The sequence below is a fragment of the Prunus persica genome, chromosome G1 (genome assembly GCF_000346465.2).
Source record: "Prunus persica cultivar Lovell chromosome G1, Prunus_persica_NCBIv2, whole genome shotgun sequence".
Lineage (NCBI taxonomy): Eukaryota > Viridiplantae > Streptophyta > Magnoliopsida > Rosales > Rosaceae > Prunus > Prunus persica.
This window is the reverse complement of record NC_034009.1, coordinates 40,079,898-40,102,435: the sequence shown is the minus strand read 5'-3', so window position 1 is coordinate 40,102,435 and position 22,538 is coordinate 40,079,898. Positions and strand designations below refer to the sequence as shown.

The window sequence follows — 22,538 nt, the reverse complement described above, 5'->3', positions numbered from 1 at the left end:
CTCATGAACTCAGTTCAGTTTATCTGATTAATTTCAAACATGAACCTTCTAATAAGCATTCTAAGTATCCATCTCACATTGCATGGTCAACTCCTGCAATGCTATATATAACAAGAGGGAGGAGCCTGTGAATTTTTTTTTTTTGGTTTTCAGGGCCTGCCCACAGTCAGCTTTCTGTTTTTGGTTATTGTTTCTTCATCTAGCTTTGGCATTGGATATGGGCAGAATGACACTTATAATGTGCTTGACATTGGTGCCTTTGGAGATGGCGGAGCAACACAAGTCCTAAACATCCCACAAGGGAAAACTTACTTGCTCAAACCTCTCAAATTTGTGGGTCCTTGCAATGCAAACAAGGTTCAAATTGAGGTATATATTTTCAGGGCTTTGGTTTCTCAATATTGGCCTTGTAATTATAAAGTAATATATTTGAATGCGTTTTCTCCTCTTTTTTTATTTTTTATTTATTTTTTATAGAACCTTTTCCTATATTGAGAGTGGGCCATGATCATCGGGTTATGCTAGGGCAATCACTTCTGAGCAAATCAGAGTCACAGAGACCAAACATCCGATCATCATTGGCCAAAACTATGTAGACGATAACAGAAGAGTGAAAGTGAGCGATATAACATTTAGTGGCTTTGAAAGAGCTTCGACTAGCCAGCAAGCAACAACACTGAATTGTTGTAGCTTGGGCTGCACCAACATTGTCATGGATCATGTCAAATTAAGTTCCATGGTGCCTGGAAAGCCACTCAGATCTTTATGCAAGAATGCCAATGGAACATCAATCTCTACATCCCCTCATGTTGATTGCCTATCCAAATGAGATGTGTTGCTTTCTGGAATAATTTCTTCTATAATAAGATTATTTGTTTAAATGACCTTTTGAGCTCATCATGTATTCATTTTGTGAATTGGGAAAATAGTGGATGTATGTTACCTTAAACGAAAATTAGTAAATCAAGTGATTGATGTATGCATGCAGTGTATCAAAGGATCCCAAGCCTCTGCATTTAGTCTTCGTGCATTTATCCACATTTCACAATATTTGGACCATTCTTATCATCTAAACGCTTCCAAATTTATTTTTTTCCTTTTATCAAAAAATTATTTTAAAATTAACAGTTATTTTATCGTCCAAGAAAATTAAGTAAATATAAATTAAAAATCACGCAGCTGCCACCATAGGTTGGGGGGAAGTGACTACGACTTCTTCGGCAAAAGGGCTCCGGATGAGGCTGTCTCCAATCTTCACATTCATTCATAATGGATCATTCTTCTACCTAAGGCAGAGACAGTAATTGGCTGGTGGGTTTCGTCCCTTAACTAGAAGATTGCTTTGGGGCTCACTGGTGTAGCCGTAATTGGTGGGGTGCTTGTGGTAAAGGGGAAGAGAAAAGAGGAGTTAGGATTTCAGTGTGCCAAATTCCATCCCTACAGTCCTTGTACCGACTAGGACCACCGGAACAGACAAGTGTTTTGAGAGAGGCATGACGATAAGTGGTGTGGGTGTGGGTAGGAGTGGCGGGGATAGGGATTGGGAAGGGGGAGTTGGCTTTTTAGTTTTTTTAATTTTGGCTCTTGTAATTTTTAGTCTTATTTTTTAATTTTAGATTGAATTAAAATTTCTATTGCTTCAAGTTATTAGATTTTTCAACATTTGCTAATGTGTCAAGTCTTAAACGATTAGATTATAACAATGATCTAGATATCAAATATGTATATTTATGTTGTTTTGTTTTGAATTGTTTTTACAAGAATTAGATTTTCATATGAGAATTTGAGTCTTTGACCTTTCCTCTTGTGATGGAATTGAGTGGCTTATGGAAAGAATCCGAGACTCAATCTTCAAATGATTTTTCTTATGGACAATGTCAACCAATCTCAAATCTATATGGGTGACATGTTAACAATTACATGGAAAACTATTTTGGGGATTTATCACTTAATGACTACTCACAATACACTTACTCTACACATAGAGATGATGAAGATACTGAAAATTTTGAACCTCATAGTCACTCATGTATCTTACCATGTAATGTATAAAGTGTAAAATATTGTAGTAAATCATTATATATAAATGATTATGGTGTATTTAATCTTCTTTTATTAATTAAAATATATTTTCTACACTCACAGTGTTTGTCAACTCGCTATATAATCAACTTAAATCAGTTAAACCCATCATGCAATGAATTTTCTTCCAATTTTGTGTGTGATAAACTAATAGATATAATTGACTTAGTAAATAACCTCCAAAGTTTCAATAAAAATTTTCAAGTTTTTCTTACAATTTCTGTGGTTTTTATTCAATTTTTATTGATATCGATAATGTCCTGATATTTCCATCAAAATTTCGGTATTTTTGGACTGCCAATATTTCCCATACCATCAATATTTTAGACCTTGCATATGACCATCATTCATATGCCAAAACAAGTGTAAATCTTTTGGCATAACGTTCTCTTGCTTGATTCATCGTTCAACCATAAAATCTAATCCAGTTAAGCTAATAAGATGATTCGTAACTTATTGAAATGGAAAATATATGTGGCCTACTTGGTTTCCTGTGATATCTAGGTGATCAATAGTTTACTCCCAAGCAAGTCATCCTTTCTAAGAAAATGCCACTTTCTGAGTAATATATCTGGATTCGTAATTAACATGGAAAAAAAAAATTCTCAATCACCAAGATCTAAATTATCTATTTTGATGAATTTGTTGGATAAGCATTATTTTTTCTCTCATCGGGTGCTATATATAATGCTACGTAGCCTAGTGGATTTCTCAAACTAATCATATTGTTATAAAAACATATTTGATACTTGTCTTTCAACTGGTGGACTCCAGTATTCTTTTTCTTCTGCTGCTTCAACTTTGGTTTAGTTTTGTGAAAAAATGCAGGACATACTTATTAGCTTTTTCATATTTTGCATTGCTTCATCTCAGTTACTTGGTATTGTGTACAGCAAAACAACATTTGATGTTGTCAAATTTGGTGCTGTTGGAGACGGACAAACTGATGATTCCGAAGTAACTTCTCTTTCTTTCAGTTGTGTCTGTAGGCATTTAACGTATATAGATTTTCCGTCGGGTATAATATTCTTTTGTTAGATAGCCTGACATATAATGTTGTCATATTATCAATTCAGAGTAATTTATGAAAAATGTACGGAAATTTCAATTACAAAGTAATTGAGCTATTTTTGTTTATTTTTTTGGGTAAATAATATACCTATATTTTTATACGTATATATTTATATTTATATTTTTCACATGTACATTATTGGAAATGTAATTTACATTTTTTTTGTTTTTTGCAATTTTAAGTGGCCATATGTTAGAGGGAATGGCAACCAAAAGAAATGGGGTGATTGATATGCTATTAATAGGGAGTTTTAATTACAATTATGACAGTTAATGAAATGCTTGGAATAAATTATAAATAAAATATGAAGTCTGATGGCAAGGATGTAAAAACATAGGAATACTATGATCTCTTATATCATAATGGTCATTTAAGTTTGAAATTGAGTTTTACACATAGATTTATAGAATGATTGGTATATGTATAGGAAATAGAAATTATAGGGACTTATATTGGACAAGCCCTAATAAGTCGAAAATTAAAACATTTTTTGTTTTTCTTTTCCATTTTCCATCGTCTTATAGGCTATTGTAAACGCATGGAAAGCCTTGTGTGGAGCAGCTGCAGCTGGTGATGACGTACCAACACTTACTGTACCAGGGGGGAAAACATTCTTATTGCAACCCTCGGAATTTGAAGGTCCCTGCAAATCAAAGAGTGTTCATATTCAGGTAAGACAACACTAAAATATATATAATTAGCAGTGACAATCAATCTTAACAAATAAACTCAACTATTTTAAAATGGAAAATAAATCTAATTTATTAACGTTATTAATGCTATTCCTATTGGGGGTGGAGGGCAGGTCTCGGGTAATTTGATGGCACCCAAAACGCCCGATGCATGGAAAGTGTGTCCATCATATAGTTGGCTTTCATTTAGAAATGTGGACAATCTCATACTCGATGGTTCAGGAAAAATTGACGGTCAGGGTTCAGCTTGGTGGAGCAAAGTGAGCGAAAATAGCTTTTTTATAAATGTAAAACTCTGTTCACATCTGTTGAAATTCTACTATATATATGTGGTCAACTATCTAATACGACATACTATCACTCAATTTATACAGGGGAACAGGGAGAAGTGCGAAAGACCAAAGGTTAGTTGCTTATATTATCATACTGTAAATTTAGACTCATAATTAAGTTGATTTTCTTTTTTCTTTTCTAAATACGTTTGACAAGAAAACATTATTCTTTAGATTTGAATGAACGGTCATGTTTTTTACATATTAAATTTTAAGTTTTGTTAAAATTTATAATGTTAATGCAGGCTCTTCAATTCCACCGATGTGATCATCTTCGATTGAGTGGACTTACTCACATAAACAGCCCAAGATCTCATATTGGTATAGGCACAAGCAATGACGTGGATATCTCCCATCTTACTATAATTGCACCTGATGAAAGTCCAAACACTGATGGAATTAACGTCGCAAACTCAACCTATGTCTATATTCATGACTCTAAAATTGGAACTGGTAATTAAAAGTTAAATCATTTTTCGTTCATTAACCATGCACATTGTTTTGCAGGCAATTATAGTTTTTTTTTTCTTTCCATTTTTGTTACAGGTGATGACTGCATTGCAATCAGTTCTGGTGCTTCCAATGTTAGGATCGCCAAGATTGCGTGCGGACCAGGTCATGGAATTAGGTTTGTCCAAAATAACCACATAACTAAAGTTATTTGAATTTACCATATTCAGTGTTTAATTTGTCAAATTCTGTTTGCAAACAGTGTGGGAAGCCTAGGAGCAAATGGGGCTTATGCTGCAGTGGAAAATGTATACGTGAGAGATTGTAGTTTTAATGGAACTCAAAATGGAGCAAGAATCAAGACATGGCCGGTAATTATAACGATCGATGTAACATTAAGAATCTCATATATATATATATTATGTTATATCTATTAGTTTCAAGCTCTAAAGTATTGTTCTTGTAAATTTCTAGGGTGGATCTGGATATGCTAGGAATATAACCTTTGAGAACATCACACTTACCGCGACTAAAAACCCCATCATTATTGACCAACAATACTGCAACGGTGCTCATGATTGCGCAAAGCAGGTAACTTTTTTTGTCATACTTATATGTTGCTAGATTATGAATCTAGACTACACATTAAAATGAGAATCGACATAGTCAATGAGCCTTGATTCAAGATTTGGCAACGTAAACAGTTCTCGTGGTTTTAAATATGCTGGCAATACTAACTTGTTTGAAATGCTGGTTATTAGAGCAAAGCTGTGCTGGTGAGCAATGTGAGATTCACTGATTTTAGAGGAACTTGTGGAAATGAGGAGGCTATCAAATTAGACTGCAACCACATTTCGGGTTGTCAAAACATTGAACTGGTGAAAATAAATATCACCTCAACGGTTCCAAGTAAGAAGGTTTATGCAAGTTGCAACAATGCCAAAGGAAATTCCGGCTCTACTGTGCCCACTGTATCTTGCCTCGAGTAGCCCACTCGTCCATTCATCTAACTCTCAGACTTGTAGTTCCTTGAGGAAAAGAACAAGAAGAAACAAAAAATAAAGGCCTTGTAAGGAGAAAAATAAACTATTGTATACCAAAGTATTGCATGGTTTATGGCCTTGTAAGGAGAAGCTTATTATATTCTCCATTTGTCAATTAATAATATACGTGTTTCTTCTTCTCTTTTTTATAATTCAAAATATTTTACTTTTTTCAAGGATGGAGTGTGCTTTTCCGTCAATCACAATTTGACATGTGTGTAGAGATTTTTCTTTTTTGTATTTTTAACTCAAGAGGAAAACAGTGTCCATTTTCAATTAGGAATAAATAGTAATTTTCCTTTTCCAGAAGGTTTAATTGTTTTTGGACCCAAAAAACAAAAGAAGAAAATTTAATTGTTTTAGTTGATTAATTTGGTTTCTTTTTATAATTCGGAAGTGTATGAAATTAGCTGTTTTTCTGTTACATGGGCCAGAGGCGCAAAACAATGGACACTCCGGCCTAGTCATCTAGCAGAAAAAAAAAAAATTATATGTTGTGGAAGATGTTCAATCTCATTATCCAACAGGAGAGAGAGGAAATATTGGACTTAAACCTTTTTAATGATTTAATGGTTGGATTGAACCACTCATCGTCACTCATAGATCCATATCTCAAACGCAAGTGATGGATTTTCTTGATGTGCCAATAACCTTGAATAAACTAATATCGATTTATAGAATGAAAAAAAAAATGTATCGAATGACGAACAAAAAGGTAATGTTATGAAAACTTAACCATAAAGGCTCGTATGGTACGTCGGACTATACTGACTAATTTTTGTCAGATAGTATTAATCTGTTCCGGAGAGTACTGACTATTTATCCATAATATTATAAGGCGTTTGGTTCTGTTCCGGATAAATAGTCTGACTAAGTTATACTGTGTTTGGTGATGTTTCGGATAACATTAGATTAGACTATCTTTTTTTTTTTATATAAAAAGAAATCTTTGATAATTTTAATGGAAATTGAGATTCAAATGACATGAATTTTTTTGTGGTAAGATTCATATGACAAGATTTGTTTTTCAATTGGTTTTGCCAAGATTTTTTTTTTTAATATAACCCATTATCATAATTGTAGTATCTCATAAAAATTCCAACATACTCGCATACGTTAATAAAAACCGTACCAAATAATGTATAATTCAAAGTGATCACATACTAAGGTGATAAGAGCAAAAGAGAAAGTTGTTCATAAACCAAACTACATCAAAGAGTGAATCACAGCTCCCTCGCCCCAAGTAAAAGAAAAACAAATGCTTTTCTCATAAAATACCAATAATCTAAATATTCCCACAACTTTGAATCACTATATAACATACAAAGAAAACAATCGATTAAAAAAATGTCAAAAAAGAAAAATTCAGAACCTAATTTTCACAAAAATTTAATAAAAAATTGAAATATATAAAGAATAGAGAAGAAGTAAGAAGAAGCATATTGGAGAGAGTATGAAAAAGAGAGAGAGTGACAGATGGATATCTGGAGAAGAGTGAAGAAAATAACCTATGGAGAAGATAGTAGAGAAGAACTCTAGGGAGAAGAAGATGAAAAAAGCGTCGGATTTTTTCATAGAACGCGTGTTCTTTTTCCCTAGTCGTATAATTAAGCGTGTATTATCTAAACTGGGGTGTATGGGTTGTATTAGTTAGTCAGGTAAGGAGAGTATTAAAAGCCTAACCCGTATAATCGGGTAATTAAATAATATAAGTTGACACCAAACACCTGACATAGACTATTTACTCATATCTAGAGTCTAATACGGTGTACCAAACGAACCCCAAGTTCATATAAATGCAAAGCTTATGAAGTTTTCAGAAAGCTTAGGTCATCTCGTTGAAGTTTTCGTTTACAGTAGAACTGAGATGCATGGGCAGAACTACTCCTAGGGCTATACTATCGTAGCCCATGGAGATTTTGGGGATTAAAAAAAAAATCAAACATATATATATTTAACTTGTTTTATATATAGTCCAATATACATATGCATTAAAATAGGTACACTTTCAATTATATTGTTGAACATATTTTTATTTTGATAATATGTGTTTTTTGGTATCATTTAATACATATTTGTTTTAAGTTAAAACTTATTAGAAATTAACATTTCGCTTTGCACTCGATAGTCCTACATTCGATTTCCCCCTCTCCCAATATCGCTTATATAAAAAGAAAAAAACTCATTAAAAATTAATCAATTAAACTATGAACTTATTGGAATTGCAACTTTAACAGAGCTCAGAATGGTGCAAGAATCAAAACATGGGAGGTAACTAAAATTTTGAAATATATATATTCATCCATTTTCAAAACTTGTGCTTTGTGCTGAGATTAAATGTCTCATGTCGTTGTGTCCCCCATTTTTCGCCAATCTGCCCCAATATCTCCTCCTTTTTTTGCCTGATCTTCTGTTCGGATCTAGACTCTTCATTGGGATACAACAATAATATCTACAAGCGCTTTGCCGCTCTATTATCGGAGTGTATTTAGAGCTTTTGCTACAATTCTTGCTTTGGTGCTTGCACCAATGCTCTCCAGTCTCTTGGTGTCTGTATTTTGGTAATGTCGGATTCGGGTGTGATAGAGAAGGCGATCTATGGAGGAATGTTCTAGTGCTGATGTGTTTATGCTTTTTGGGGAATTTCTCTTCTTGCGGAAGATCGGTGAATCTTTATGTGCAGTAGTGCTGACCTGTCTAGTGCTGACATGTTTGTTCCTGGCCTTTTCGGCTTTTGTTTTCTTTGTTTGTTTGCTTCCTATTTTTGGGGTTTAAATGAACTTGGATTGTTTACGACCAAAAAATTAAAAAATTAAAAAATTTATAAAAAAATGTAAATCATTTGGTAACGTTCTTTTGCTTTTACCAATAAATTTGAATAGGCGGGGATCTTGATTCTTTTCCAAAATATAAATATTAGATTCATTGTTCAACCATAAAATCCAATCCAGTTAAACTAAAAAGATGATTCGTAACTTATTGAAATGGAAAATTTACACAAATTCTTATATATGTGGCCTACTTGGTTTCCTGTGATATCTACGGTGATATCTAAGGTCATCATTTCTAAGAAAATGCTACTTTCTGAGTAATATATCTGGATTCCTGATCGTAATTAAAATGGAAAAAAATAATTCTCAATCACCAAGATCTAAATTATCTATTTTGATGAATTTGTTGGATAAGCATTATTTTTTCTCTCATCGGGTGCTATATATAATGCTACATAGCCTAGTGGATTTCTCAAACTAATCATATTGTTATCAAAACATATTTGATACTTGTCTTTCAACCGGTGGACTCCAGTCTTGTTTTTCTTCTGCTGCTTCAACTTTGGTTTAGTTTTGTGAAAAAATGCAGGACATACTTATTAGTTTTTTCATATTTTGCATTGCTTCATCTCAGTTACTTGGTATTGTGTACAGCAAAACAACATTTGATGTTGTCAAATTTGGTGCTGTTGGAGATGGACAAACTGATGATACCGAAGTAACTTCTCTTTATTACAATTGTGTCTATAGGCATTTAACGTGTATAGGTTTTCCGTCGAATATAATATTCTTTTGTTAGATCGCCCGACATATTAATATTGTCATATTGTCAATTCAGACCATAATTTAATCTGACAATATAATAAGTCGAAAAGTAAAACATTTCTTTTTCTTTTCCATTTTCCATTGTCTTATATTCTTGACTTTGCATGATATAGGCTTTTGTAAAAGCATGGACAGCCTTATGTGGAGCAGCTGCAGGTGGTGATGACGTACCAACACTTACTATACCAGGGGGGAAAACATTCTTATTGCAGCCCTCGGAATTTGAAGGTCCCTGCAAATCAAAGAGTGTTCATGTGCAGGTAAGACAACGCTAAAAATATATATAATTAGCAGTGACAATCAATCTTAACAAATAAACTCAACTATTTTAAGATGGAAAGTAAATCTAATTTATTAACGTTATTATAAATCCTCTACTTATAACTAATCCTTTCTTTATTCGTCATGATTTTTATTTTTTATTTTTCCTTTCCTATTCCTATTGGGGGTGGAGGGCAGGTCTCGGGTAATTTGGTGGCACCCAAAACACCCGATGCATGGAAAGTGTGCCCACCACATAGTTGGCTTGTATTTAGAAAAGTGGACAATCTCATAATCGATGGTTCAGGAAAAATCGACGGTCAGGGTTCAGCTTGGTGGGGCGAAGATAGCTCTTTGATAAATGTAAAACTCTATTCACATATGTTGAAATTGTACTATATATATGTCATTATATATTTTATATATATTCAACTATCTAATACGGCATACTATCACTCAATTTATACAGGGGAAGAAGGAGAAATGCGAAAGACCAACGAAAGTTAGTTACTTATATTATCATACTTTAAATTTAAACCCATAATTAAGTTGTTTTCTTTTATGAATACATCTTGCAAGAAAACATTACTCTTTGAATTTGAATGAATGGCCATGTTTTTTTAATTTTTAATTTTAAGTTTTACTAAAATATATAATGTTAATGCAGGCTCTACACTTCCTCCGATGTGATCATCTTCGATTGAGTGGACTTACTCATATAAACAGCCCAAGATCTCATATTGGTATAAGCACAAGCAATGACGTGGAGATCTCCCATCTTACTATAATTGCACCTGATGAAAGTCCAAACACAGATGGAATTAACGTCACAAACTCTACCTATGTCAATATTCATGACTCTAAAATTGGAACTGGTAATTAAAAGTTAATTCATTTTTCATTCATTAATCATAGTTCTTTTCTTATTCTTTTTTTTTTCTTTTCCATTTTTGTTACAGGTGATGACTGCATTACAATCATGTCTGGTTCTTCCAATGTTAGGATAGCCAAGATTGCTTGCGGACCAGGTCATGGAATTAGGTTTGTCCAAAATAACCACATAACTAAAGTTATATGAATTTACCATATTCAGTGTTTAATTTGTCAAATTCTGTTTGCAAACAGTGTGGGAAGCTTAGGAGCAGATGGGGCTTATGCTGCAGTGGAAAATATATACGTAAGAGATTGTAGTTTTATAGGAACTCAAAATGGAGCAAGAATCAAGACATGGCCGGTAATTATAACGATTGATGTACAGTTAAGAATCTCATATATATGATGTTATATCTATTAGTTTCAAGCTCTAAAGTATTGTTCTTGTAAATTTAGGGTGGATCTGGATATGCTAGGAATATAACCTTTGAGAACATCATACTTACCGCAGCTAAAAACCCCATCATTATTGACCAACAATACTGTAACGGTGCTCACAATTGCCCAAAGAAGGTAACATTTTTTTGTCATACTTGTATGTTGCTAGATTGTGAATCTCGACTACACATTGAAATGAGAATCGACATAATCAATGAGTCTTGATTTACGATTTGGCAACGTAATCAATTCTAGTGGTTTTAAATATGCTGGCAATGCTAACTTGTTTGAAATGCTGATTATTAGAGCAAAGCTGTGCTGGTGAGCAATGTGAGATTCACTGGTTTTAGAGGAACTTCTGATAATGAGGAGGCCATCAAATTAGACTGCAACCACATTTCGGGTTGTCAAAACATTGAACTGGTGAAAATAAATATCACCTCAACGGTTCCAAGTAAGAAGGTTTATGCAAGTTGCAACAATGCCAAAGGAAATTCCGGCTCTACTGTGCCCACTGTATCTTGCCTCAAGTATCCCACTCGTCCATTCATCTAACTCTCAGACTTGTAGTTCCTTGAGGGAGAAAAAACAAGAAACAAAAAATGAAGGCCTTGTAAGGAGAAAAATAAACTATTGTACACCAAAGTATTGCATAGTTTATGGCCTTGTAAGGAGAAGCTTATTATATTCTCCATTTCTCAATTAATAATATACTTCTTATTTCTTCTCTTTTTTATAATTTAAAATAATTTACTTCTTTCAATGGTAGAGTGTGAAGCTCCTACTTTCCTGTCAATCAGTTTGATATGCGTGTAAAGATTTTTCTTTTTGTGTTTTTAACCCAAGAGGGAAACAGTGTCCATTTTCAATTAGGAATAGATAGTAATTTACCTTTTCCAGAAAGTTTAATTGTTTTTGGACCCAAAAAACAATAGAAGAAAGCGTAATTGTTTTTGTTGATTAATTTGGTTGCTTTTTATAATCCGGAAGTGTATGAAATTCGCAGTTTTTCTGTTACATAGGTCAGAGGCCCAAAACAATGGACACTCCTGCCCAATCGTCCAGCAGAAAAAAAAAATGGAGATTTACTATTATACCCAATAAAGGGGCCCAAATTATAAAAATATCCCATATGAAATGGACTTTAGAAACACACCCAAAGCCTATTTACAATATAACAAAGAGACTTTTAACTTCTTATAAATTACAAAACTGCCATCAATTTCTTAAAACAAGCCCAATCCTAATATCTCATAAAAATACCCAAACACACTCAATAGGGCATCAAAGTAATTTAATAATCCATATTAAATTCAATAAGGCCAACTATCATTTTTTAGGTTTTTTTTGGGTTTGTTTATAGAAATTCAATAGTGTAGGGTTTATTTATAATATTAGTACTAAGAATGGGTATATCACTAAATATCTCCACACAAAAAATGTATATATTCATCGGAAATTTTATAATGAGGGGGTTGTGAGAGGGGTTCAATCCCACTATCCAACAAGGGAGAGAGAAAAAAAATATTGGACTTCTTTTTTAATGATTAAATGGTTGGATTGAACCCCTCATCATCATTCATGAATCCATCTCAAACGCAAGTGATGGATTTTCTTGATGTGCCAATAACCTTGAATAAACTAATATCGATTTTTTGAAAGAAAAAAAAAATGTATCAAATGACGAAAATAAAGGTAATGTTATGAAAAGTTAACCCAAAAGTTAATATGAATGCAAAGCTTATGAAGTTTTCAGAAAGTTTAGGTCATCTCGTTGAAGTTTTCGTTCACAGTAGAACTGAGGTGGAATAAATAAATCTCTTTTCTACATAATAGTGGTGCTGGTGATGGTGGTAATGGCAGTGGTGGTGGCGGTGGTGGTAAGGGCGATGGATATGAGAGTGGGGGTGTTGGTGATGGCAGGGGTGATGGTATTGGAGGTGGGGATAATGGTTTTTAGTTTTTTTTTAATATCTCAAGACTCATTGTGTTGTGATTTTAGAAAATTACACCTATTTAGATGGAATCCAAACTTGAAATTGATGACTTCCAAAATCCAAGTTTTTCTCCACATTAACGTAATTATAAATTTTCCCTGCCAGGTAATTGGCATATGTCAATTTTAAAAATAATTCTGAGTTTTGTTTAAGAACATTTGGATGCACATACTTGAAATAACCCCTGTTTTTATAGTAAATTTGGATTGTCATTCTTTTTTAATAGTAAACTGGTTTGTCATCCTTTTTTTTGAGGACATTTCCTATTGAAAGGGGCGATAGTATACTAAACTCATACACACTACACAGATGCTAAAGCTCGAACCCAAAATCTTCCCTAATGAAGTAAATACTCCAAACCACTACACTAGTGGAACCCAGGACCTTTCCTATTGTCATTCTTTTTTAATAGTAAATTACGGTGTCTTTTTTTTATTTAGTAAATTATGTTGTCATCCTTAAATAAGGTGTCATAATGAATTTTGATTTTAGTAATTTTAATTAGGTATAGGTACAAAATTGTTGGCACATTGATATACTGATTAATGTAAATATATACTTGTAATTTTGTACCTACACATATATTCAAAATAATGTCTCTAATCCAATGGCTAAAATAAAAATTTAATCTAACACTTTCTTATGAAAGTACAACTTTATCCACTGATGAAAATCTAAATATCCCATTTTTAAGAAGATTAATTTATCTTCTGTAGTTTGAACATGAACCAAGTACTTCTAGCGCCTCTGTTGAGATTTCAGACTTGTGAGTCAGTGTAATTAGTTCATGAATTAAACAAAGCCACCAGAGGTTTTACATAAGTCTATGTTCTTTGTCATTTTTTAAAAGAGAAACGCATGCATGGGCTGTCATCTGTGAAAGGTGTTTAGAGTCATAAATGATACAGGATATGGATGTTATCTACGAAATCCAATCGAAGTGAAGGAGTTGTTGTGAATTTAAGAACGTTTGCCATGAAAACTTTCATATATGGGAAATTATAAAAACTTGTGCACTTGAATAACAAATGGCATACATCTACTTGTGCTTATGAACAACCTGCTATACATACCACTTTCTCAAACTTGACTTTGCGAAGTTTCCTAACGTGCTTCTCAGTGCTATAAACTTACCTAATGTGGTCATTAACTTTGAACACATGCCATCTTTTAACTAAACAATACTTGTCACGTGACTAGGTTTTGTCACGTGACATGAAGGACTAGAAAAAGTTTTCATCTGTATAAATGTAGGTTCATACCAGTTATTTTACCACCCTAAACATTTTTGTCTCTACTAGCTAGTCAATTTATCTCAGAATGAGCACCTCATCCACTTGTAACCCAAGATCAGATACATAGGTTTCCACAAAACTGATCGAGAAATTTTTTCTAGATTGGTCATCAATTTCATGAGAGATCCGGCTGAGTCCTTGCTGGTTATGGCCTTATGGCTATGGCTTCAAGACAAGGGCTTTAACCTCATGGCCAACATGTTGACGCTTTTCTGACACCATAGTCAATGCTTTAGCTGATGAAGCTGTGATATGCTTGAAGTGCCTAGACGCTAAGACAAGTCCCAATACCATGTCAAGGCTTGCCCCAAACGGCCTTCTTTTTACCTCAAGGCTCATGGAAAGGGAAATCCCACTGGACATGTTCAGCCAAAGCAGATACACCATAATCAGTGGGGTGAAAAATTTTCTTACCAATATTTGTGCTAGAATTTTTACTGATATTTTGCAGAGGGTTTTGTACCCAAATCCCCAAGGGCTTCTTGATCCTAACCAGCCTCTTGCAGTTCCTGGATTTCCTCATCCAGTGTTTGGCAGTGTAACAATAATTAACCCCATGTTCTCAAGTGACCATGGAATTCCCACAGGAGGCTTATGGGGCTGGCATCCAAGTATTGAGCTGTCTGTTGATGACAGGACTATGTTTCTAACATTTTCTAGGGGGTTTCCTGTGTCAGAAGAAGAGGTTAAGGAGCTCTTCATAGATTTACTTGGGTTTTATAACTGTGTTGAGAGTGTGCAGATGGAGCAGGTTGGTCCAAATGAGCAACCTTTGTATGCTAAAATGGTGTTAATTTCTGTCATTTTTGTTGACAAAATTCTGAAAGGGAACAGGGTTTCGAAGTTTCGAATCAACGGCAAGCACATTTGGGCTCGGAAGTATGAGCGCAGGGAGTAGATGGTCACCTCCAAGAGCCACAGTTTCTGGTGTTTGCGTCTTCCTGTTGTTGTTTTTGTTGTTGTAATCTCGGTTGTCTTTAGAGCTGCTACATTGTACCCAGAAAACTATATGGACGAAATTAATTTCCTTTGCTTATAAGTTAAGTTTACAGATTAATTATTTGCAATACCTGATGATTTTACTTGGTATGTTCTATTCTATTCTAAATTACATATTAGGATGCTAACGAAGACATACGATATTTAGAATTTCTCATTTATTGTTGTGCACTTTGGCGCGAACATTTCAAACCCTCGTAAACGTTTAACTAAACATAACGGCAAGTAAGAAATTCTAACTTGTACACTAACGGCGTCAAGAAAAAAAATAAGAAAAGTAAAACCTTAAGTTTCTAACTTCCACATTTATAATCTCTTATTTAGCGATTTGGAATTTGTTTATTTGTTTATAGATTAGTTTTACAGATTGAGTCTTCGCTGTGCCAAATTTTACTTATTATGTTTTTTCCATTTAAAACTATCCAATGCATTTTTAACGAAACATACGACATTTAGAGTTTCTCATTTAATATTATGCATTTTGGTGTGCATATCCTATATATGTGAACACAGTCAAAAATTAAATTCCCTAAATATAAAATAAAATGGCATACTTGTACTATCTCTTGAGTAGCTTCTTTTGTTGAGTAGTTGGACCCAAAAAAAGTTTCTCAATATTTGGCACTTATTTCTTCTTCTTGTTCTCCTTCTCCCTTCTGGGTTCGAAGCATTCCAAGGATATGCACATTGACAACCTGCATGGAAAACAAGTGTATGATAAAGCTGCCTTAAATGTGATTGTCTTGTTTCACCTCTTTTTTTTTTGCATGTTAACCAAGTGTAATTTCAAATTTATTACGTTAAACTATTTTTTTTGTCAACTTGTGTTAAACTTTCTTAAACTTTTCTTGCTTCACACTTTCTTTGCATGTAAAACAGGTGTGCGAGAAAGCACCATTTTTATCTGACAAAATTACAAGTCAAGGCCTTTTTATTCTTTTTTTTGTTTGCTCTATCCAGAGAGGGGTCTTACCATTTACCTTTTTATCTAGAGATAACATTTTTAGTTCTACTTTTGAACAAACTTCTGTTCTTTTCTTCTTCTTTTTTATTATTTAAAAACTCCAAAATCTAAAAAGGAAAAGGACAAGAGTTTGTTCTTTGCTCAAAATTACTCATTGTACCGAAGTCAATCCTTCCTGCTAGATGTATGTTACCCAAAACTCCATTCAAAGTTTCCCCTTCACAAAATTGGAAACAAAACATACACTAAGAAACAACATAAAATTCCGCAGAATTATGGCTCCAAAGAAAGAAACGGGAAAAAAAACCATAAACTTTCCATTTCCCTATATATTTGCACATATGAAATATCCACTCTGTTCATCCACAATTAACCATGTTTTTGCTTCTCGTCCTCTCAACCCTTCTCTTCAATAGCCAAGCCTCTGTGAACGATCAAACGCAAACCACCTTCAACTTCCCCACCTTCAGTCCTCAGAGTTGCAGCAATGGCAGCCTAATATGCATGGGCTCAGTGACTGCAAGCAATGGACATTTGAGCCTCACACCAGAGCCAGAACAAGGCAATTCAAGCTCATCATCTTCTTCACCGTTGTATAAGGTTGGTAGGGTTTTATATCGCTACCCGGTGCGTGCTTGGCCGGCTTTTATCTCTACCACCTTCACTGTTAGAATCTCTGCCTTCCCAAACTCAACCGGTTCTGGAGATGGCATGGCATTTGTTTTTGCACAGGACAGTGGCCCCTCTCCTCCTGATAGCTATGGCTCGTTTCTTGGACTGCTTAATAGATCAACTGAAGGTTAGTTGATGTTCCTTCTTAAATTTAGTTTACTAAATTAAATAATTGGGATTGTAATTATAAAATTGACTCGACTTTTTCTCGAATTGCATTATAGAGTAATGCTAGAATGACCACATTTTAAAGTTACATTAACTTAATTATCACACACTATATCTAGAATTCGCTTTCATCAATTATTATGACTAGTAGTTTATAAACACATCATCTCTCACCTATTGTGGTCAACTGTTTACTAATCTAATGACTGCTCGAACTACCAACTTTGACTGTTTAACAGGGGAATATCTAATTTTTTGTTTTGAATTCATTGATGCTGTCCAAAAATTAGGTGGAGCAGTTAAACAATTGGGTATTGAGCTAGACACTTTCATGAACGAAGAGTTTGATCCAGATGGGAACCACATTGCCATTGACACAACAAGCATAATGAACCCAGTTGTGGCGAAGAGTCTCAACAGCACAGGCATTGAGCTCAAGAGTGGAAGAGATATCAAATTTAGAATTGACTATGACGGTTGGAATCAGATCCTCCAAATTTCTGTTGGATACTCTGAGAACCCAACAATCAGCTTCCTCAACTATTCCATTGACATGTCTCAAATGGTTCCAAGCTCTGTTTATGTTGGCTTCACTGCCTCTACTGGGACCCTCCCAGAGAGCCATCAAGTCCTTGATTGGGTTTTCACATCCGTACAGTTGCCAGGAATTCCTCCCTCCAAACCTGATTCTGATAAAAAAGTTCATCACTGGAACACTAAGAGCATATGGGTCATTGATCTTCCTATTTTTCTGGGTATGGCAATTTTGATAGCCTGCACTTACCCTTTGATTTTGAGAGTTCTGAGGAGAAATCAATGTATTGGGAATCAGGATGAAGATGACATAGAAAGCCAGTCAAGAACAGCTGCAAATGCCCCAGAAATGTTTACTTACAAACAGCTTTTAGTGGCCACTCAGAACTTCTGCAAGGAAAATCTGCTGGGCTCAGGTGGATTTGGAATTGTCTACAAAGGCATCATATCTTCAGATCCTCCTAAAACCATTGCTGTCAAGAAGATCTCAGCAACCTCCAAACAAGGTACGTTCTACTTGCATTGCCACATTACTAATGTTACATTTTTGTGTTTTTTGGGTACTTTCAAGTTTCCTACTTGATCTTTCCAATGTCTCTGCACTGAGACAATTTTCATGTCCAAACCCATTACAGGGGAAAGGGAGTACTTAGCAGAAATCTGCACAATTGGGCGCCTGAGGCACAAGAACATAGTGCAACTCCAAGGCTGGTGTCATGAACACGAACATCGCTTCCTGGTCTACGATTACATGCCTAATGGAAGCCTCGATCGATACATTGGAAAGCCCTATCTTGATTGGAGAACAAGGTACAAGATCTTAACAGGATTGGCATCAGCATTGCTTTACCTCCATGAAGAGTGTGGCAACCCTGTGGTTCACAGAGACATTAAACCCGACAATGTGATGTTGGACTCTGATTTCAATGCTCATCTTGGTGACTTTGGCCTAGCAAGACTAATGTTCAAAGACGCCTCAGTTACAATCCCAATGGCAGGAACTCCCGCGTATTTAGCCCCAGAATTTCTAGGGTTCTCGGGAAAAGCTACTCAGGAGTCTGATGTCTATAGCTTTGGAATGGTGGTGCTAGAAGTGGTATGTGGGAGGAGATCAAAAGGGTTCATGGATGATTATAGTTTAGTCGAACACGTGTGGAATTCCTACACGAAAAATGAGCTGCTCGATTGCGTGGACCAAATGCTGGATGGGAAATTTGAGGAGGAACAAGTGAGAAGGACATTGATTGTTGGCCTTGCATGCTTGCATACATACTGTATGCTGAGGCCAAAGATGAGGAAGGTGGTGCAGATTCTTCTGAACCCAAATGAGCCTCTAATGGAATTGCCAGATACTAGGGCAAGGCCAAGTGCAGTTTATCTATCAGTGTCTTCCTCTGCTCCAACCACTGAATTTGGCTCTACAAGTTCCTCATACATTGCGTCATGAGATTGCAGTCCATGTACATAAATAGATGAAGTTCAGTAAAAATGAGATTTTATACTATTCTTTTTAGTTTATTTTCTCAATTTTTTACTGATGTACATACTATTTTTTCGCACAAGGCCTGATGTAAATATATACTTTACTAAATAAAAAATAAAGAATGTCACTTACTTTCATCTCTCTCTGATTTCTGATTGATTTCAAATCCAAAATAATAAAAAGATATGCGTCTGCCGGGAGTCGAACCCGGGTCTATTGCTTGGAAGGCAATTATCCTAACCGTTGGACTACAAACGCTGGTTTCTCATCCTTTCCAGTTTTATTGACTTACTCGATAGAAGTTATGTATTTTTTACGTTTAATACACTTGTTTTTTTACAAAATTTTTAATAATACACACAAAATTCATATATTATACAAAAAATATTCACATATTATTGAATAAAAATAAAATATATTTAAATACTAATTATTCACTAAGTAAATAATAATTAAAACATAACTACTAATTAAAGTAATTTAAAAAAAGAAATCCAGATCATGCTATTCAATGGGTATAGCCCGGCGGCTATACTTTTAAAGAGAAAATTAACACCCCCCAACAGTAAAGCCGCGCCGCAATGCATTGTTATAATAAAAAAACCTGAGTATAGCCCAGCGGATATACTATTTATAAAAAATAATAATAATTAAAAAACAGTACGGCCGCCCGGCTATACGCTTTTTTGTATAGCCGTTCGGCTATACTATTAAATAAATAAAAAACCCGCCTAGCGCATTTGTGACAAGTCTATTTATAAAGTATAGCCGCACGGCTATATTGTTGAAAAATTCTATTTTCTACTCTAGAATAGAGCCGCACGGCTATATGGTTGAAAAATTCTATTTATAGAGTATAGCCGCCCGGCTATACTGTTGAAAAATTCTATTTTCTACTTCTAGAATAGAGCCGCGCGGCTATACGGTTGAAAAATTCTATTCATAGAGTATAGCCGCACGGCTATACTGTTGAAAAATTCTATTTCTATTTCTAGAATAGAGCCGCACGGCTATACTGTTGGAAAAGTCTATTTATAGAGTATGGCCGAACGGCTATACTCTTGTCACAGAAACACGCGCTACGCGCTAGGCGCTAGGCGCTAGGCGGGTCTTTTTTAATTATTTAAATAGTATAGCCGCGCGGCCGTACCAGGGTCTTTTTTTGTTTTTGTTATAAATAGTATAGCCGCGCGGCTATATTCTATAAATAAAAATTTTCAAAAGTATAGCCGTGCGGGCATACGCTTGACATAGTTACTCTGACCTTTTTTTTATAATTGTTTTTCTCCAATTTTTGTTTATCAATAAAGGTAGTTTAGAGCATTATTCATTAACATTAGACCATTACCCAAGTATCTATTGTCTTCTTTTGAGTTTTTACTTTTTCAGAATTAATACCCATATAAATAATTTGGTATTTTCACATTTAATACACGTATTATAAAGATACGTATATATTTATCATGTTTAATACACTTGTTTTTTACAAAATTTTCAATAATATACACAAAATACTCACATATTATTGAATAAACATAAAATATATTTAAATATCTAAATACTAATTATTCACTAAATAAAAAATAATTAAAACATAACTACTAATTAAATTAATTTTAAAAAATTCTATTTTTAATATATAGCCGCGCGGCTATACGTTTGAAAATTCTAATTTCATCTCTCTTGTCAAGACAAAATTGGTAAAATGAAATGCGTCTGCCGGGAGTCGAACCCGGGTCTATTGCTTGGAAGGCAATTATCCTAACCGTTGGACTACAAACGCTTGTTGTACAACCTTTCTAGTTGTATTTACTTATTCGGTATAAGTTAACAGTGTTGAAAAATAAAGTGTTTTTTTTTCTCCGACACACCAAGTAAACCTTTGTTTCTTTTTTTTGGCGGAACTTCCTATTGAGAGAGGAGTAATAATATACTAAATTCACACACATTATTCGGATGCTAGAAGTCAAACTCATGACCTTGCCTAAGAGGACAATTACTCTAAATCACTACACTAATAAGTTCTTTGCCAGAGTAAACCTTTCTATTCGTCTTGAATAAAATTTTTCCATCGTTGGAGAAAAAAAGAAAACTCTTGAAATCACATTTTTCCATATGATTTGATTTCCTGAGGTGAATAATATCAGCTACTACAAAACTATGAGTAAAATTATACGAGTCATAACAGATAAGCCTTGTTAAGGTCTGCAAAAGTTCACTCGAGCATATAGATTCTTCAAACAAATCTACTTTGATTAAAGTTTCTGTTCTTTTTGTTGTGTTTTTAAAATACTTGGTCTGGTCCAACTCAGAAACCCCCATCATCAACTGGGCCATTCCCATGAACTCCTTTTTGAAAAAGCACCGAAGTCAGAGAAAAAAAAAACTGAGAAGGAAAATGATTGTGGTGGTGGTAACAAAGACAAAAGGCACAAAACTAACAAGATCTTTTGAAAAAAGGTCAGCAAATGTACCAAATACAACTTTATGGGCCGTCCCCGTGTGCATTACTGTGGAAAGTTAGGTGCCCTAACAGAGACATTTTGGAGGCATGATCTTAGTCCATATAGCCAGCTTCTATTCATACCTTTGATATTTTTCACTCAAAATAATTCATAAAATGATGTTATTGTATATAAGTTGAGAGAATACAAAAAACGATTATAATTGTAAATAAATTAGATTACTCACACACTACTAGTTTGTCAACAAATTTTGACACCACTTTAACATAGTATGTTTATAAATCTACAAACAATAAGACGGTGACACCTCAATACATAATAAAAGTGACAAAGAATCATCTTGTCGAAATTCCTTTGAAGATGCAAGTAGCCACCGGCTTATAATCAAATGAATTCGTCAATCATAAAAGCCCGTGCTAAGCATCATATGCTTGAGGAAACCTCATTCATTCCTCTAAGTCATAAGCCTTACTTATGTCGAGCTTAAGTGCCATGAAACTCTTCTTCGCACGTCTCCTCCTATCCATAAACTCTGACACACAAGCTTTAAAAATAAAAATAAAACTCTCATACACAAGTCTAGTGGGCTTAAGCTGAATCCACTTGGTACCCCATGACCAATTGAGGTGATATGCTAAAACCTTCGATCCAATTTTGGTCTAAAGACATACATCAGTGATTTGTGAGATTTGCAATTTGTGCTTGAACAAACAATTAAAGAGGGCAACATCAGTCATAATTCGTATAATAATACAATGGAAATAAATTATACACAAACATGAAATTGTCGCATGCCAGCGCTTCCGGGCTTTAGACCATGAAATGAAGGGTCTGTTTGGACCAAGTCCCTAAGAAAAAAAAACGTATTTAACTATCTCAATGATTTTTTAATGTGAATCGTAAAGCATTTTCTGGGGTATTCTGTTTTGCGTGTATGTTTGATTTTGGAAATCTATTAATGTTTTCGTGTTTATTAAAGTTATAAAAAAATAAAAAATAAAAAATCGATGTTTATTAAAATAAACAAAAAGGTTAAAAAATTAAAAGCTACTTTTTAAATTATTTATGTACTTTTGCCAGTAGCTGAAGTTACTTCATTATCCTAATACACAGGCTTTGGTT

The 22,538-nt window shown here is 34.3% G+C and overlaps 3 protein-coding genes, 2 non-coding genes and 1 pseudogene across 5 annotated transcripts; 4 read left to right on the top strand and 2 right to left on the bottom strand.

Moving 5' to 3' along the window:
• Positions 2,905–5,617, top strand: LOC18792538 (probable polygalacturonase At3g15720). Its single transcript, XM_020555456.1, has 9 exons — positions 2,905–3,039; positions 3,679–3,825; positions 3,960–4,133; positions 4,221–4,250; positions 4,424–4,631; positions 4,725–4,806; positions 4,891–4,999; positions 5,103–5,219; positions 5,390–5,617. Exons 1-9 carry the CDS (start codon positions 2,905–2,907, stop codon positions 5,615–5,617), a joined length of 1,230 nt encoding a protein of 409 aa, XP_020411045.1.
• Positions 9,026–12,799, top strand: LOC18790404 (probable polygalacturonase At3g15720). Its single transcript, XM_020557956.1, has 9 exons — positions 9,026–9,160; positions 9,381–9,527; positions 9,727–9,868; positions 10,194–10,403; positions 10,488–10,569; positions 10,654–10,762; positions 10,858–10,974; positions 11,146–11,369; positions 12,676–12,799. The coding sequence occupies exons 1-9, from the start codon at positions 9,026–9,028 to the stop codon at positions 12,797–12,799; spliced, it is 1,290 nt and encodes a 429-aa protein (XP_020413545.1).
• LOC18788370 lies at positions 13,560–15,029 on the top strand (annotated as a pseudogene).
• Positions 16,470–18,915, top strand: LOC18788781 (probable L-type lectin-domain containing receptor kinase S.5). The gene is made up of 3 exons (XM_020557947.1): positions 16,470–16,893; positions 17,225–17,974; positions 18,104–18,915. Exons 1-3 carry the CDS (start codon positions 16,470–16,472, stop codon positions 18,913–18,915), a joined length of 1,986 nt encoding a protein of 661 aa, XP_020413536.1.
• On the bottom strand, positions 19,138–19,209 carry TRNAG-UCC. Its single transcript has one exon. It is a non-coding gene; the product is annotated as a tRNA-Gly (tRNA).
• On the bottom strand, positions 20,663–20,734 carry TRNAG-UCC. The gene has a single exon. It is a non-coding gene; the product is annotated as a tRNA-Gly (tRNA).

Coding starts and splice junctions, on each gene's coding strand:
- LOC18788781 (XM_020557947.1), top strand. CDS start 16,470: ATGTTTTTGCTTCTCGTCCTCTCAACCCTTCTCTTCAATAGCCAAGCC. Junction 16,894..17,224: donor GCTTAATAGATCAACTGAAG/GTTAGTTGATGT, acceptor TCCAAAAATTAG/GTGGAGCAGTTAAACAATTG. Junction 17,975..18,103: donor CTCAGCAACCTCCAAACAAG/GTACGTTCTACT, acceptor AACCCATTACAG/GGGAAAGGGAGTACTTAGCA.
- LOC18790404 (XM_020557956.1), top strand. CDS start 9,026: ATGCAGGACATACTTATTAGTTTTTTCATATTTTGCATTGCTTCATCT. Junction 9,161..9,380: donor GACAAACTGATGATACCGAA/GTAACTTCTCTT, acceptor TGCATGATATAG/GCTTTTGTAAAAGCATGGAC. Junction 9,869..10,193: donor TCAGGGTTCAGCTTGGTGGG/GCGAAGATAGCT, acceptor TAATGTTAATGC/AGGCTCTACACTTCCTCCGA.
- LOC18792538 (XM_020555456.1), top strand. CDS start 2,905: ATGCAGGACATACTTATTAGCTTTTTCATATTTTGCATTGCTTCATCT. Junction 3,826..3,959: donor CAAAGAGTGTTCATATTCAG/GTAAGACAACAC, acceptor GGTGGAGGGCAG/GTCTCGGGTAATTTGATGGC. Junction 4,807..4,890: donor GGACCAGGTCATGGAATTAG/GTTTGTCCAAAA, acceptor GTTTGCAAACAG/TGTGGGAAGCCTAGGAGCAA.